At 41.2% G+C, this 18,561-nt stretch overlaps 1 protein-coding gene across 1 annotated transcript; it reads left to right on the forward strand.

The window, feature by feature from the left end:
* Positions 1–426: 426 nt before the first annotated feature.
* LOC145807213 (uncharacterized) lies at positions 427–6,354 on the forward strand. Its single transcript, XM_082905157.1, has 4 exons — positions 427–1,685; positions 1,768–5,355; positions 5,506–5,548; positions 5,653–6,354. Exons 1-4 carry the CDS (start codon positions 427–429, stop codon positions 6,352–6,354), a joined length of 5,592 nt encoding a protein of 1,863 aa, XP_082761283.1.
* Positions 6,355–18,561: the final 12,207 nt, after the last annotated feature.

Raw genomic sequence — 18,561 nt, forward strand, 5'->3', positions numbered from 1 at the left:
CCGCGGTGTCATTCAAACAAGGGGCAACTTTCCGTTGCCATTCAATGCGCTGCGGTGCTATCCAAAGAAGGGGCAACTTTCCGTTGCCATTCAGAACGCCGCAGTGTCATTTCAAACAAGGGGCAACATTCCGTTGCCATGTAGTGTCCTTCAGACAAGGGGCAATTTCCCATTGCCATGGATCCGAGGTTGCGCATCTCAAGAGTAGGTCCCATGCTCGTTGAGCAGTGGTCGTTTGCGAAAATAGTTTTTGAGAATTTTTACTGAGGTTGACTAATCTTTTCGAAAAGTATTCCATTTTCAAAACTGGACCATTTCTTGGACCCAAAAAAGGAAAACTCTCAGTGCTCACTGCCTAACTTGCATGATTTTAAATCAGAAGACCCTCCGATCCCAAGTTTCAGTGAGGAAGGAGACCGTGAGGAGATGCGTCCGCAAAGGGGGGGTAACCCTAACTTCAGAGGAGGCAGAGGAGGTAGAGGTCAAGGGGGTGGTAGAGGCCAAGCTTATACTCGAACCTGGGCAGATGTGGCCGCCTCATCTACGCGATCTAGCGTTCCTCTCAGGTATGTGCCTCCTAATCGCAGTGAGGGCTATGTCAGTGTGAACCTACCCACCCGTCCTAACCCTTTAGAAAAATGGGATTCGTGTTTGGTTGGATATTTTCTGGATAAAGGGGTCTCCTACAATTACTTGAAAAATAGTGCTTTTGGTCTATGGAAAAATAAAGGTTTGAAAGAGGTTTTAGCTAATGGGGAAGGGTTCAGTTTTTTCATATTTGATAATCCAGAATGTTGTACCTCAGTTCTCGAGGGAGGGCCTTGGTATATTGGAGGTTTTAACTTGTTTTTGAAAAAATGGACCCGTATGATGAAACTATCTAAGGAAAAAGCTACCAAGGTCCCTGTGTGGGCTAAGTTCTTCAATGTCCCATTTGAATACTGGGATAGTGATGGATTAAGTCGAATAGCTAGTGCTGTAGGTGTCCCTCTGTTTATGGACCAACTCACGGAACAGGGTAGTAGGGTGTCCTTTGCTAGGGTGTGTGTTGAGGTAGAAGCAGCATCTACCTTACCGGCTATGTTTAAGGTGGATTGTGAAGGTATAGAAGCCACAGTCAAAGTTGAATACCAAGGTTTACCTCCAAAATGTGATCACTGCATAGCCTTTGGGCACGATACAGCCAGATGTGTGAAAACTCAAGTTGCGGCTCTAATCAACATCCAAAAGGAAGTTCAAAATCACCCTGATCCTGGCTGGGAAACTGTTATGGCCAAGGGTAAGAGGAAAGTTGGTATTCCAGAAACGACTACTGAGACAGTAAACAATGAGGAGCCTATTGAGGAAGGCTTGCCACAAACTGGGGAAGAACAGTGTCACCCAGAAATGCAAGTTCAGGTGGAGACTGCAGTGGAACTAGCTGATCAAACTCACAGAGAGGTGCTAAACTCAACAGAGGTGGAGTCAAAGGATGAGAATATGGAGGATCTGGTGGCCCTTCAGAAGGAACTGGTAAAAATCACAAGCCTAGTCCTCCCTCACGAGACAGAACTGTTGGCTAAAGTGGAAAATCTTGTGGAATCCACTCCTGGCAAATTTCATACTGGCAAGCAAGCCCAAGCAGGCTCAAGTGCAAAAGGTAAATCCTCTGGCAAGGGTAATAAAAGCCAGAGGAAGAAACGCAGGTAATTCCAGTTTTACTGGTTTGTGGGTTTGTGAATTTTTGTTATTTCCAATGTCTTTAAAAATTGCATCTTGGAATGTTAGAGGATTTAATAATCCTCATAGACATAAAGAAGTTAGAAAATTTTTGCTGAATGAAGATATTAAAATTTTGGGCATTTTGGAAACTAAAATAAAAGCTTTGAATGAACAACAGATTTTTTCTTCTGGTGTCAACAACTGGCCCTTTTTGACAAACTCACAACCTTCTAAAACTGGGCGGATCTGTGTCTGCTGGGACTCAGCTTTTTGTAAAATTCAAAAGCTACATGAATCTGATCAGTATATTTTTTGTGAAGTGCATGATTTAACCACGGATTATACGTTCAAAGTCTGTTTTGTTTATGCTGAGAATAAACATGAAGTTAGGAAAGATTTTTTTGAGTCCATGGTCAATATTTCCCAAGCTCAGTCCAATATTCCTCTTGTAATTTTAGGAGATTTTAATGCTATTAGATTTCCTTATGAAAAATCTGGAGGCTCTACTGGTTGGTCTAAGGATAAAGAGGAGTTCAACTCTCGTATCTTACAAGCGGAGCTGGTTGACCTCTCCTATGGAGGCTGCCAATTCACTTGGGCCAATAAGAGAACAAGCGGGGATTACATTGCATCTAAGATTGACAGAGTGCTGGTAAATGAGGCTTGGCTTGATGCATTCCCTGCCTCTTTTGCTACCTTTTTGCCCTCTGGCATATCTGATCATTCGCCTGCAGTGGTTCATATATCTGATAAGGTGACTTCCTTCAAGAAACCTTTCAAATATTTTGACTTCTGGGCTGACCATGAGGACTTTTCCTCTGTGGTTTCTACAATTTGGAACCAATACATTCAAGGTGTCCCTATGTTTAGAGTGTGTCAGAAACTGAAAAATCTGAAACCAGCTCTTAAGGCTCTGAATAAGAAAGACTTTAGTGACATTACTACTAGAGTCCACACTTCTAGGTCTGAGCTCCTCTCTGCTCAGTGTAAGCTGGATAAGGATCCTAGCAATACGTCCTTGCAACATCTTGAGAGAACCTTTTACAAAAAGTATGTTGATCTTCTGGTTGTTGAGGAGAGTTTGGCTCATCAAAAATCTAGAGTCCAGTGGCTTAGTCAGGGTGATAACAATAGCAGGTTTTTTTTCAAAACCATTAAGGGTAACATCAATAGGGGTAAGATCTTAAGTTTGGAGATGACGGATGGCAAAAAATCTTCAGATCCTAAGGACATTCATAATGCTTTCATAGATTTCTTCTCTGGCTTACTTGGTACCCCTATTGATGACCATTACAATGGGTTTGATAGAGTCCAGTCTCTTGTTAAGTCTAAAATATCTTCTGATCAATCGCTTCTGCTTGCTAGCCCTGTGACTGATAAAGAGATCAAGGACACTTTTTGGTCTCTTAAAGCTAATAAGGCCCCTGGCCCTGATGGCTTTTCTGCTGGCTTTTTCAAAAGTTCTTGGAATATTGTGGGGAGAGAGGTCACCCAAGCTGTTAGAACCTTCTTTGAGTCCGGAAGACTTCTATCCGAAGTTAATAGTACCATTATTGCTCTCATTCCTAAGGTCCCCAATCCTGTTAAAGTGGGTGACTTCAGACCCATCTCTTGCTGCAACACTATCTACAAATGCATTGCCAAGATCATTGCAAACAGGATTAAAACTGTTCTCCCTGATCTTGTTGATCCTGTTCAGTCAGCATTTGTTCAAGGTAGGAGAATATCTGACAATATTTTCCTATCTCAGGAGCTTATGAGAGGGTACCATAGGAAGTCCCCTACCCCGAAGTGTGCCATGAAAGTGGATATCATGAAAGCTTATGACAGTGTGAGATGGGAATTTATTATCGATATTCTTAAGGCTATGGCCTTTCCACCTGTCATGGTTTCTTGGATCCAGGCCTGCATCTCTAGTCCATCCTTTTCTATTTGCATTAATGGTAGTCTTCATGGCTACTTCAAAGGGGCTAGAGGTCTGCGTCAAGGAGACCCTCTATACCCTTACTTATTTGTTCTAGCTATGGAAATTCTTGCTAAAATCTTGGCTGAGAAGTCTAGGCATCCTTTGTTCAAGTTCCATTGGAGGTGTGAGAAGACTAAGATTATAAATCTCTGTTTTGCTGATGATCTCATGATTTTTAGCAAAGGTGATGTGCATACTGTTAAGCTTATTATGGAAGGCCTTGAGGAATTTTCTAACCTCTCGGGCCTTATCCCTAATCCCAGTAAGAGTAATATCTACTTTTCTGGTTGTGAGATGGGGTTGCGTACCTCTATTCTTGGTATTGCTAAATTCAAAGAGGGCACACTTCCGGTTAAATATCTTGGTGTCCCTCTTATCACAACCAAATTGAGGGCTACGGATTGTGCTCCTCTCATTGATAGGATCACCAAAAGAGTTAAGAATTGGACTAACAGAGTTTTGTCCTACGCGGGGAGGAGCCAGCTTATCCAGTCCATCCTTTTTTCCATGCAAGTTTACTGGTCTTCCCTGTTTATTCTCCCTAAGAAGGTCATTAAGGAGATTGAAAGCATTCTTAGAGCTTTCCTCTGGTCTGGCAGTGAGCTCAAAACTCACAGTGCCAAGATTGCTTGGGATTCTGTGTGTGCTCCTAAAAGTGAGGGGGGTCTTAGGTTTAAATCTCTTGATATCTGGAATAGAGCTGCTATAGCTAAACATGTTTGGTTCCTTTTTTCTGGTGGTGAGAAGTCTATGTGGTGCCAGTGGGTTAAATCTTATTTACTCAAGGGTAGAAGCTTCTGGAAGGTCAAAATTCCCCCTGACCCTTCCTGGGTTTGGAGGAAAATATTGTCTCTTAGGGACTGGATATCTCCTCTAATTAATCACCAAGTTGGTTGTGGAGACTCTATATTCCTTTGGTATGACAATTGGCACCCTCTTGGCCCTCTTTGGAATAAGTTTGGTGACAGGATTATGTATGATTCGTGCCTCAACAGTGAGACCAAAGTCAGTCAAATCATTAATGGTCATTCCTGGAAGTGGCCTTTTCCTAACTCTTGGGAAATTCAGGAGTTGATTTCATCCACTTCTGAATGCTGCAAACCTAACCCTTCCAAGTGTGACCAGGTTATCTGGAGTCTTACTTCTGATGGTCAGTTTTCCATCTACTCAGCTTGGAATCACTGGAGACGTAGCTTTGGTAGAGTGGTTTGGCATAAACTCCTTTGGGGCCCTAATAGGATCCCGAAAGTCAGTTTCATTGTCTGGGTTGCTATCCATAACAGGTTGTACACTGGTGATAGACTAATGTTGTTTGGTTTAGCTCCTCATTCACAGTGCCCTTACTGCCTCGACCCTGGAGAGAGTCATTCTCATCTCTTTTTTAAGTGCAAATTTGCCAATAGAGTCTGGGGTGCTATTGAAGGCAAATGTAACATTAAATGGCCTGATTTGGATTGGCCGGATATTGTTACATATGCTACGAAGGAGACCAAGGGTAACTCTCTTAGAGCTAATATTCTTAGCAATGCTTTCCTGTGTTCTATTTACCACATCTGGATTGAGAGAAATAATCGTGTTTTTAACAAAGAATTTAAACCTGAAGAGGTGATAATCAAATCTATAATCCAGATGGTGAGAAGTAGAATGTTGTCCATTAAGAACTTACCTAGTTCTGCTACTGACAGCTGGTTTCTTGGCCAATGGAACCTACCAATAACAATATTGAAGCCCCATATTATCAGATATGGGAGGGCTGCTGAGTGATGTGAGTTCCATATATGTGGGTTGAGTGTTGGTGAGCAACATTGTGTGTTTGCGTAATGGTTTGTTTTGTGCAGGATCTGGTCAGAATTCTCTGTGGATGCATCTGTGTACTTGAGGGTTGAGTGATGAGAGGAATCAAAATTTCACTTCATATGAGGGTTGAGTGTAATAAGCCACCATATTTACTAATGTTAATATATATTATATATCTTTATTTGCAGGGTAAGGAAGCTCAAGTCGAGTGGTGTGAGCCTCTAAATTGTGGGCCGAGTGATGTGAGATTCTATAATGAGGGCACTGTTGTTGTTTCAATTTCTAGTAGATTGTATCTTATCTGCTGGAGGTACTTACTTATGGCTGTTCTTACAGGGTCTATTATAATGTATGAGCAGGCCTTGGGTTGTATGGGTCGAAAGAGGTGGCCAGGTTTCGGGGACTGCATACCTGCTGTTTCGGAAACTCTTGGCATTTCTGGTTTCATCAAAATGACTAAGTCCTGTTGGAATTGCATGGAGAGGATGACTTCTACTTCTCCTATTGAATGCTGGCTTATTGATACTCAGTTGTTTGGCAGTTTGCACGCCAAAGGTTACTATGCTGGGATGATGGCTGCTTGTAGCGCCTTGGTGGTCACTTGTTTTTTCTTAATCTTTATTTCTGTATTGAACTTCTGTTTTTGGATACTAGACGGTTTTGATGTGATGATTTTTTTGGCTTACCCGTGCGGGTTGTGCCGGGTTTTAGTTCAGTGGTTGTTTTGTTTGTGTTGTCAGAGGACAGGTTCTTTATTTTCAGCTTTGGGTTATCGTTTGGATGTGTTCATGGGCCTCATTCGTCAGAATGCGGCTTATGCACATATCCCTGGGGGGTTTATTCTTCTATGTATTGCTTTTCTTATCCTTAATTTTGGCAGCCGGTTTTGATCCTTGCTAGTTGACTGGTTTTTTGTTTTTGTTTTTTGTTTGCTCTCTCATCAGATGTATAGTTTGTTAGGTCCTGGGGTATGCCCCTTGTAGCTGTGTAGTTCTCTGTCTTTTTTATTTTATGTCTTATTCACCCAAAAAAAAAAGTCTTGCCAAAGCTCCGAAGTATGAGTGTACCTCTACCTCAAGCTCAAGATCAAGTCTGCTTCAAGCCAGAATGGCGATCAAGTGCTCTCCCTGACTACCATTCCCTGCTAGAGGCATCTTGGCTGTGTTCGCAATGAGTTCCTAGGAGACCAACTGCGACGGTGGAAACTAGAGTTCGAATGGCTGATGCCTAGAACGTAAAGGTTCGGGATTTCCGAGACTAAAGTCTGGTTTAAATACCCAGAGGCGTGTCCTCGGCTTGAAATCTCTATGGAAGCCCCATAGGTTGAGATAGCATGTATGCACCTCAATTCTGGATACTGAACCAACCTAGTCTGTCACCCCGTTGGAGAATAGGGAAAGTTGTGAATATGATCAGGAAGAAAGGCAACATCCAAAGTGTTCTACGTGAAGAACCCTTGTCAGTATTTCAGAGCCTTTGTACTGTGAGATGAAGGTAAGTGTTCGAAGAGCACAGGGGAAGATCCCCATCGGAGCAGAGCGGTTCACCGCCACTCACCTCATGAGGTGCTTTCTAAAGTGCTGTTTTGTCCATTTATTGCTTTCCTTAAGCATCATGCATTGTAATGCATTGTACCTATCAAGTTTCTTTCTCATTTCATGCACAATATTGTATGTACGGTTCATTCAAAGAAGTTCCGTTTTAAGATCATTTATTTAGTGTATCAATCACACTTCATTCATTTAGTATATCAATCATACTTTGTTCACTTAGTGCATCTATCACACTTTGTGCTCACCTTTTTGTGTATCAATCACATGTTCGCTCTGTGTATCTATCACACATGCACACTGTATTCGCAGTGAGAATTCCATAATTTTCTTACATCCTTTCTGCACGAGGTGTAGTTTGGCTCGAGTTTACTTGCTTGCCTAGCATTCGCTTAAAATGTTGCATTTATTTCGCATAATTGCTTCATTACAGCTCTCTTTGCATAATCATGAGTTCAACTTGGCTTCGCGTAGCGTATAAGTCCACTCTTCAAATTGGCTTCGCGTAGCGTATAAGTCCACTCTTCAATTTGGCTTCGCGTAACGTATAAGTCCACTCTTCAATTTGGCTTCGCGTAGCGTATAAGTCCACTCTTCAATTTGGCTTCGCGTAGCGTATAAGTCCACTATTCAATTTGGCTTCCCGTAGCGTATAAGTCCACTCTTCAATTTGGCTTCGCGTAGCGTATAAGTCCACTCTTCAACTTGACTTCGCGTAGCGTATAAGTCCACTCTTCAAATTGGCTTCGCGTAGCGTATAAGTCCACTCTTCAACTTGGCTTCGCGTAGCGTATAAGTCCACTCATCAAATCGGCTTCGCGTAGCGTATAAGTCCACTCTTCAACTTGGCTTCGCGTAGCGTATAAGTCCACTCGTCAAATCGGCTTCGCGTAGCGTATAAGTCCACTCGTCAAATTGGCTTCGCGTAGCGTATAAGTCCACTCTTCAACTTGGCTTCGCGTAGCGTATAAGTCCACTCTTCAAATCGGCTTCGCGTAGTGTATAAGTCCAACTTTCAAATCGGCTTCGCGTAGCGTATAAGTCCAACTTTCAAACCGGCTTCGCGTAGCGTATAAGTCCAATCTTCAAACCGGCTTCGCGTAGCGTATAAGTCCAACTTTCAATACCGGCTTCGCGTAGCGTATAAGTCCAATCTTCAAAATCTTCTTGCATATCATTTGCATTTTTGCCCCCTGCCTGCGGGCACGTCTCTGTTTGTCTTGTATGTTTGTCTAAGTCTTCGGCCTTGTCAAAAATGGGTCGTCTCTGGGCTTTGACATTCACTCCCGTCACTTGTGACTTCCGAGTTCTGTCAAAGAGGGGCAACTGTAGACACCCCATTTTTGACCGACCTTGAGACTCAGACGTCACCAGTTGAGTACTTGGTGATATTGCATAATGTGCTCGTTCAGAAGTTTCAGAGTCGCGGCTGCGAGCCCCGCCTCCGGACTTCCGGACCTTCTTCGGTGCCTTGCCTCGGTTTGCGAACCAGACTCGGTTTTCTCTATTTCTTTTCCTAAGGGGAGGGAGAGGTCCCGTAGACCGTCTCTCAATGTCCGTAGGCTACATTTGGTGGCCGTAGGCCATTTTGCCCATTTCGGAGTCCGGTTCCCGGTTTTCGGAGCCGTCAGGCCGTGTGCCTCAGTTCGGGACCGCCTAACCATCTCCGTTTGCTCTGATTTTTGGCATACATCTTATTTTCTCCCTTTTGAGGGACACTGGGGTCTGAGAAACCCACTTCGTGGCCGAACGCCACTTTCGGTGTTTAACGGGCAGTTTCCGAGGCCCCGAACTGCGTGTTTTGGCCCCCGAACATTCGTTTTGCATCGGTTTTCGTTCATTTTTGGCAGGTACCTCTGTTTTATCACCAGGAAGGTCACTGAAGGGTGGGAGGCTAGTAATTGTTGCAGCAACCAGTTATCTCTCCTCCGGAGCCTCCCGGCGCCCGTTTTTCCAACTTCCGGGCTAATGTTGAACACCCTGGGGTTAGTGTTGCCAACTTTCAACCACATATTTGTGATCTACACACCTGGGAGGACCCTAAAAACCCATGGCCGGCCAGTAATTGTAAAATTACTTTTTTACCCCTCTCTTCCGGGCCAATGTTGAACACCCTGGGGTTAGTGTTGCCAATTTTCAACCACATATTTGTGATCTACACACTTGGGAGGATCCTAAAAGTTTATGGCCGGCCATTAATTTTTCTTTCCATTTTTGCCCCTCCTCTTCTGGGCCAATGTTGAACACCCTGGAGTCACTGTTGCCAACCCCAAACCACATATATGTGATCTACACACATGGGAGGACACCAAAAGTTGGTGGGAGGCCAGTAATTTTGCCGAAAAGCCAACTTCTTTTTGGTCAAAAGTGGTTCAGCATGAATCCGGGAAGGAGAAAAAGCTGCGCGGCTTCACCGAAACGGGCGTAACTCTTTGCACAAGAGGAATTAAGATATGAGGCCACCACCATTGGAAAGCTTACTTCCGGGGCTTCATTTTGCACTCAAGAATCTCCCAAGTCCAAGTCCGGGGGGGAGAGATGTGGTTGGTTGAAGTCCGCTTGGACTGAATCTGCGCGGCTTCACGGAAAAGGGCATAACTTTTTCTACAGGAGGAATTTTAATGCAAGGTTTGCGCCATTGGAAAGCTAACTTCTGGGGCTTCATCCTAGGGGGTGACCGGCCATTTTTTCTGGCCGGCCGGCCATTTTTTTCTTTGACCTAGCCGGCCGGCTATGTTAAGTGGCTGGCCGGCCATCTGCAGAAAAAGTAACTGGCCGGCCTGCTTCTTCAGGTTGAGTGCATTCCAGCTGTGCCTTGGTTTTCCCCCAAAAAATATCTACATCCGGGGCCCCTTTTGAAAGAAGAAAAAGGCTCATTTTTCACTACACTTTAGAGGAGGCTCTTCTCTCTCTCTCTTAAATTTTGCTGGCCTCCCAACTCAAGAAAAGGGGTTACAAGGCTTGCTTGGAGGAGATACATACATAGCACCCCATTTCCTTCAAGTTTTGGGTTCCATTTCTTCATCGTCTTCAAGCTCTACCACCACCCTTCCATTCCAGCAGCAAGGGGAAGAATTCCAGCAGCTTAGAGTCACCAAATCTGGTCCAAGAAGCAACAAAAGTGTTGGTCTTCAAAGGTAAGTCCAATTTCCCTCTTTTCTAGCTCATTCTTGCACCATCTCTAAGCCATACATGCTTATTAATTTGAGCTCCGACCAAAACTGAAAAGGGGCCTATTTTGAGCTCATCTTCACTTTTCATTAAGGGCTCAACCCTGTTTGAGCCCTCCATAATACACTTGCTTCATTGATCCTCTTATATGTCATGATTTTGCATACTATTTTTGGCCCATGAGAAATTTATTTTCGAGCATGTTGTAAACTGATATTAGGCTTATTTTGAGCCCCTCTTCAACATTGAAGAAGGGATCAACCCCATTTGGGGTTTCCATGTTATACCTACCTTTATACTCCTCTTTTCTTCCCCATTCTTGCATGCAATGGCAGCCTACCATGCTTTTGTTTTTGGCCATTTTACAGTTCTGTAAAAGTTCTTATTTTGGTCCATAATTCATATTTCATTTAGGTCCTTTCATGGTTTGGGGTCTCCATAGGTCACTTCATGTTATATCTCTCTTTTATTCCCCATTCTTGCATGTTTAGTTAGCCTACCATGCTTTTGTTTTTGGCCATTTTACAGTTCTGGAAAAGTGCTTATTTTGGTCCATTCTACATGTTTTATTAAGGGTCTTTGGCTGTTTGGTGATTATTTTGTATACCTCATGTTATAGCCACTTTTGAGCCTTATTTTGCATCACATTTCTATCATGTTTGTATACTGATTTGAGGTCTGCCATATACTGTAAATATTCATATTTTTGGTCCTTCTTCAATGTTGTAGAAGGAAATTTTTCAGTTTGGGTTTTGCTTATATCACTTGCTTCATTACCCCTCTTTTGGCCCCTATTCTTGCATGCCATTTTTGCCATACCTATGCTTGCTGTTTGGCCATGTTTATAACTGTGAAAGTGCATCTTTTGGGACTGTCTAGCTTCTGTCTTTGCATTGCATGTCCATATTGTGCATGTTTGGCATAGCTATAGGCCATTTCGGGTGCCTAAATTCACCTTTCGGGACAATTCCATGCATTTCATGTCATTTCGCCTCATTTCGGGACTGTTTTCCCCCATATTTTACTGCTGAAATTCCATTAGAATGATTGCTATCCATTCCATGTCATTTCATCGCATTCCGTCATTGCCTCGGTTTGCGTGCCCGTATGCACGCATTTCGAGGCACTTCATTTTCTGCCATCGGCATCTTATGTGAGTGCGGCTGAGGCTCTCTCATGTTAGTATAAGTCCATACTTCATTTTCCATGTCATTTGCATTGCGTATGCATTGCCTCGGTTTGCGTGCCCGTGTGCACGCATTTCGAGGCACTTCATTTTCTGCCATCGGCATCTTATGTGAGTGCGGCTGAGGCTCTCTCATGTTAGTATAAGTCCATACTTCATTTTCCATGTCATTTGCATTGCGTATGCATTGCCTCGGTTTGCGTGCCCGTGTGCACGCATTTCGAGGCACTTCATTTTCTGCCATCGGCATCTTATGTGAGTGCGGCTGAGGCTCTCTCATGTTAGTATAAGTCCATACTTCATTTTCCATGTCATTTGCATTGCGTATGCATTGCCTCGGTTTGCATGCCCGTGTGCACGCATTTCGAGGCACTTCATTTTCTGCCATCGGCATCTTATGTGAGTGCGGCTGAGGCTCTCTCATGTTAGTATAAGTCCATACTTCATTTTCCATGTCATTTGCATTGCGTATGCATTGCCTCGGTTTGCGTGCCCGTGTGCACGCATTTCGAGGCACTTCATTTTCACCCGCCGGCATCCTATGTGAGTGTGGCTGAGGCTCACTCATGTTGGAATAAGCCCATTTGTCATTTCCATGTCATTTCATCATATTTTACCATTGCCTCGGTTTGCGTGCCCGTGTGCACGCATTTCGAGGCACCTCATTTTCATAGCATTTACCATTGCCTCGGTTTGCGTGCCCGTGTGCACGCATTTTGAGGCACCTCATTTTTATAGCATTTACCATTGCCTCGGTTTGCGTGCCCGTGTGCACGCATTTCGAGGCATCTCATTTTCATTGCACCTAACATCGCCTCAATTTGCGTGCCTGCGTGCACGTATTTCGAGACACCTATCATCGCCTCGGTTTGCATGCCTGCATGCACGTATTTCGAGACACCTATCATCGCCTCAGTTTGCGTGCCCGCGTGCACGTATTTCGAGACACCTATCATCGCCTCAGTTTGCGGTTTGCGTGCCCGCGTGCACGTATTTCGAGACACATATCATCACCTCGGTTTGCGTGCCCGCGTGCACATATTTCGAGGCACCTCATTTTCAGTGCATTCTGTCATTTTCTCGGTTTGCGTGCCCGTGTGCACGCATTTCGAGACATCTTATTTTCATAGCATTGTGTATGTTAGGATTGCATCTTAGTTGCATTTCACGCATATCATGCATATTGCATCGTGTCCGGAATAGGAGTTAGCCCGGGCACGGGAAACGAGGTACATTTCATACTCCGAGTGACGGAATGTGTCTCAATTCCCCCAGTCACCGACACTCCGGATTGTCCATGATGGAGTTAGGTTTTAGCTGTAGTTTCATGTGCATTCATCTTATATTGAGTTGTGCATTTCGACTCCTCGGCCATCATGCCTCGGTATGCGTGATTGGTGGCACGAGGATTGAGACATGCATATATCTGTGCAAATACATTGCTATGCCCCTTTCCTGCTCTCTGTTGCAGCAAAACCAGGAATCAGCAACCTTTTGGGGCTTGGCACGCATTTCAAGAACAGGTGTAAACAGAGGCTAATTGGGGCATTCCGGTGGATTTCCGCGCAAGACAATCCGGACATGCATCATCCATCAGAAGCAAGGCAGTCCCTGGCTTGCACGCCAGTTTTATTTGCTTTCTTAGTTAATTCATTAATTAATTAGGATTCTGTAATATTCTCATATTCGGACTGTAATATTTGGACTGTAATATTCTTTTATTTGGGACTGTATATTTATTCGGACCCTCTGCGCGAGGGCCACAACTGTAATAAGTGTGTGTGTGTGTGTTGTATGTTTTCCAACCCCACGTCTTTCTCCCTTTTATTTATCCGCTTTTGATGGTTAGATTAGGGCATGTTTAAATTAGCATACAGTATGACAGCATGTTTGCATCATTCATCTGTATTGCATGCACCGGGCTCGGCGCATCATACTAACTGCATTGTACTTTCAATTTCAAAGTTGAATACATGATAGTTGTAGCATTTCATATACCATCTTAGAATAGCCGAGCCTGCTATAGTTGCATTCTGCATGTGTCACAATTAGGCATTTCTGTATATTTAGGATCATGCATGATTTCTAATAAATTCCTATTTTGGCTTGGAGTACTCGGTAAGTTTTATGCTTTAGCATCCTTACATGTGTGTGAGTGACTGCCATGAATAGCATGCTTACCATGAGGCTATGTGCTTATGTGAAATATCTGCCTGAATGCCTGTGGGTGAAGGTTGGGTTACTTGAATTGGGACAATTCATCAAATGTTTGTTTTAAGCCCACTAGATAGTGGCAAAACCATCTTTTCCAAAAGCCCACCTGAGGGTGGCAAATCCGTGTCTTAGCCTACCTGCGAGTAGCACCATCAAACCATTTTCAAATAAACAAGCATGAAATGTTTTGTTCCAATTCGGACGACCCAGTCTATATTTATATGCTGCGAGCATCACATAGTAACCTAGGCTAATAACCGGAATAAGAACATACAATGTTTTCAAAAATTGATATCATGGTTAGTAGAGGCCGGTCTATGACCGGGCGAGCAGGGGTGCTCACGAAGTGACCTTCCCCAATCGTACCCAAGTTCCCGAGCCGAGGCAACTTTGGTGATGACGGACACGTGGCCTTTTGGCACCGAGTCAGGGTTTCCTAAATTTCCCAAAATAAAATATTTAGGTGGCGACTCTGTATCTGGCAAAGCAGTCCATGTTTGGCACTTCTTTCAAAAATCTGTTTTCTTAAAACGATTTGCCGGATTTGGACTCTTTGGTTCAGATTTAGAACCGTGACTACAAAGTCGAGTCCGAGCTGTAGCGAGGTCCCCCGCGGGCTTGTTACAGTAACAAGCAGAGTTTGGGCTTTGTACTGCTGGTAAGCAATGGGAAGAGCTGAGGCTTGGTAGGGGCGAAATACCGGTCCTCGAAGAGGATGAGCTTTAATTCCTCAATCTAGTTAGGATTATGAGGAAGTGGAGGTGCTGCTGGGTCCACTCCAAAGAAGGGAGGAAACTAGGGCTCATTCACACACTCTAGCTAGTCAAAAGAGTAGAGTTTTGTCTTCTTAACCAAGTGTGAGGGACTTAATCCCAGAGCCTCGATTGGGCGAGGAAAGTCTTTCGTACAATTTTGGTCGGCAAGCTGGAGGTATACCATGCCAAAAGTAAATTGTCTTCGAGGCAATGGAGGTGGTCAAATGGTACATAGGGGTATACCACTGAGATGCGAGAAGAAGGAAGAACCAAAGTAGGGTCATCGAATTCAACAAATCTTTGGTGAATTCGCTCCCTTGTTTGAGGTTGGATTGGTTTTGGCCAGGCATTCCAACCAGTAGTTTTGGTAGAAAAGGAGGCAGCCTCATCCCAAGCAACCTTTGGGGTAGACGAAAAGTTTTCGAGATCCATATGAGCAAGTTTTTGTTCTAAAGGTGCATTTTCTGCAAAAGCCTCCATAACTTGTATAAATGGAGTAGAATAAATACGACTAATAAATGCATGAGAGTTCTTTCGAGGTTGGCCATCATTGTCCAAAACCTCTTCATATGCTTGATCAATGAAGGAAAATGTTTGATTATCCATTAAGGATGTATCAGTCCCTTCGTTTGCATAGATAGTGGAAGTAAGGTTCAAGCACAAGGGGAAGTTTAGTGTTTTAAACATTGCTTGAAGACGATTATACTTCCAGAACAATTAATTACCATGCACGTTCTAGAACGTGGGCAATATTGCATCGATCCACTAATATTACCAAGTATTGGTTATATTAGCGTGGGGAGTAATGTTGGCCATATATTTTGTATCAGCCAATCACAGCCTCACACATGGTCCATTAGGGATAACTTGAGGAATTAGTAAAGGTCTCCAATTATCCGAGGACACGTGGAAAATTATGTCAATGGCAATGGATTTGCGAAGCACTGAAAGATCGAAAGGAGCAAGGTGATGCGGCTAAACGATTCTTAAAGATTTAAATTGAAATTCATGAGGGAAACCCAATCGCAAGAAATGGCTTAGTGGAGGCAAAATGCTTGGGGCCATGTCCCATGATCATGGAGGTTACTTCGACAGTTATCATCTACTTCGACAACTGTCAGCCACTTTGACGATCACTACTAGGGCCTATAAATAGAGGAGAAAGCTGATAGTGAAGGACGCAGAACCAGATCCAGAAACCAGTTTATTTTACCTTAATTTTCCAGTCCTTTACTTTTTAGTTCTATATTTTCCTACACTGCAATTTCAGTCTCTTAGGAGTAGTTTTAAGTTAGTCTGTTCGTTGATGTAATCTCTTTCGAGACTGTGGAAGTGTGAAGGTACTATTGTAAATATTTGTTTACTTAATGAAATTTAAATTCTGACATTGTTCTCTCTCTCTCTCATTCTTTTACTTTTTGATTATTTTTTTGGAATTTTCTCCTAAAACAAGCCACCAATAAAAGTCATCTTCATTGAGACTAAAAGAACTTCGAAACAATTGTCCGATTAATTAGTTGAAATTTACTATTTCTGTAAGGACTTATTGATCCTTGCTGGCACTCTCTAATTACATTTTTAACCTTCAAAAGCCAAAAAAGCCAACAGAACAATACACATATTTTGATTAATTAAAAATAATGAGACATATCATTTGGATGGAGTTATTACTCTTTTTGAATATGGGATTCACATATTTAGAAAATCACATTTTATGTGTTGTTTACCTACTAAAAGAATGTGTAAACAAATAATTGGTAAAATAAATACGCACTTTGTATATTTGGAAAGTAGCATTAAATGAATACACTGGACTAATCCAAAATGAAATATTGAAATTGTGTTTTCATCTTGAATACATTTACACATTTAGTAAAATAAACTAAAAACCTTATTTTGACATGAAGGTGAGGTTTAATATCATTGTAAATTATGAAAACCAAATTCATGTTCTTTATTTTTTAGGAGCATTTTTTTGATAAATCCCTCCTCTACAACTTATGTTCCAACTAATTCAAATCATATTTTTATTTTTTTATTTTTATTTGGGACATTTTTTTAGGGCTATGTTTATTTATTTATTTATGTTCCCCTAATAGTAATAGTGTGCATTGATCTCTCACACTAATGTAGAGCACTTGTCTTTGGTTGGAACATATATGTCACAAATTTCTCATTTAAGTCCTAATTTCTAATACCTACCCATACATATAGTGAGCAATGTTAGAGATTAATATTTTAGATAAAATAATAATAGTAATAATAATAATATTCTAGAACATTTTCTCGTTGCAAATATTCACATTGACCTCATTGATCATTTCGCGTACTTAGAAATGAGTACCAAACGCAAGTCAATTTGAATTCTATTTTTGTGTTATGTTGAAATCATAGTTGTCAAATTTGCAATGACTTACAAATATGAATATCAAATATATTTTGTGAAGTTATATGGTTTTTATTTTGAAATATCCAATTTTGGTTGTGAAAACATCAAACACCATAGGTAGAATTTTGGTGTGGTGTGAACGTGTAGCAATGTGAAACACACAATATGTTAGCATGTATGTCCTTGTATTTTAGGTTTGATTTTCACATCTTATTAAGTATTATGTTTAACTTTTGATTACATTATTTTGTGCATATTCTCATTGTGTTAATCATGATTTTTTAAATATTCACACTGTGCATTATGATCTCAACTTGAGAGAGTTTTTGGGCTTGATAGGCCTATTTTAGGACCGATTCGGTGATTCTAATTGTTCACTTTTTAGGACTCGTTGAATAGAATATTCATGAAAAAATTAAGATAATTGGATATTAGTATCTATAAGTTTGAACATATTTATTTTTAATAAATAGACAAGAAATATAATTTTAAAAATAACCAAAAATTTTTTGTAATAAAAATTTGATTCAACCATATAGCTACTAATTTTTGATCATTTTCGTTTTTTGCATAAATATTCTATTCAATGAGTCCTAAAAAATGAACGGTTTGGATTATCAAAATCGATCCCAAAATGGGCCTACCAAGCCCAAACGCCCTCTTAAGTTGAGATTGCTAGGTTAAGAGAAGCCAAAGCATTAAAAATATTCTAAATTAGCGTATGCCAGTGCATATGAAGTTGTTATGGTTTCAGAAAAGGGAAATTTGGTCAAAACGCCCTCATAATAAAACTTTAACGCATTAAGGGTAAGCACAAAAAAATTTCCATGAAAAGTCCAACACACCACTATTATCAAAATATCCTTAGTGATTGATTTAATATTTTAAACTTTAAAATGACATAACTTTTGATTCAGATATCGCTTTTTAATAAAATTAGTAATTTTAAAATCCTCTCATTAATATCTATCAAACAAGATTTAGATTGATTATGAAGTTCTTAAAAAAAAATTATAACTTACTATCGAAATTGACGTAAACAGTAAAATTTTTCTTTATTTCATAGTAAAATTTTACTCTGATTCACAGTAAAATTTTGCTATTAATCAATTAGGAAACATATTTTTACTACGAGTTCAAAAACAAATCACACAAGGACACACTACTTGAGTAAAATTTTACTGTCATTCTATAAACATGTCATAAAAAAAAGAGTACATCTTACAATGAGAAACCATAACAAGTAGAGATGAAATTTTATATTCATACTTACAAACTAGTAAACAAACACTATTACGAATTACACACAACAAAAAGAAATCGAAAAAAAAAACAATTAATCAAAAATTCAACATACATGATCAAACTTGAACAACAATCAAACACTAATTGAATGAAATTTCAACTCTAACACGAACACTGATCAAACGAAGTGATTTAATGAACTGATCTAACTTGAACAGTAATTGAATGAAGTTTTGCAAGTTAAATCAAAATCTCATGAAGAACAATGATCAAACTTGCAACCACGACGCATATGGACAATGATTGATGTAGAAAGGTGAGCTATGTTAGGGAATGAACAAGACTTTCAACATCAATCGCACTAACAGATTTGATTCAAATCTTTAATATATATCTAGAGTAAGATTGTCTAGGAAAAAGAGAAAAAATATTAGCTTGTCTCTCATGAAGAACGCACCTCTTGCTCAAGGGATTTAGGAAGTAAAATATGTTGGGTTGTCGTTTACATACTAACATGTTGGGCCTAGGGGGTTTTAGCTAAATTATCTATACGGGTAAAATTGTCTATAAAAGACCTCAAGCATGGG

The sequence above is a fragment of the Camellia sinensis genome, chromosome 14, assembly GCF_055761805.1.
Source record: "Camellia sinensis isolate YWXY chromosome 14, ASM5576180v1, whole genome shotgun sequence".
NCBI classification, from domain to species: domain Eukaryota; kingdom Viridiplantae; phylum Streptophyta; class Magnoliopsida; order Ericales; family Theaceae; genus Camellia; species Camellia sinensis.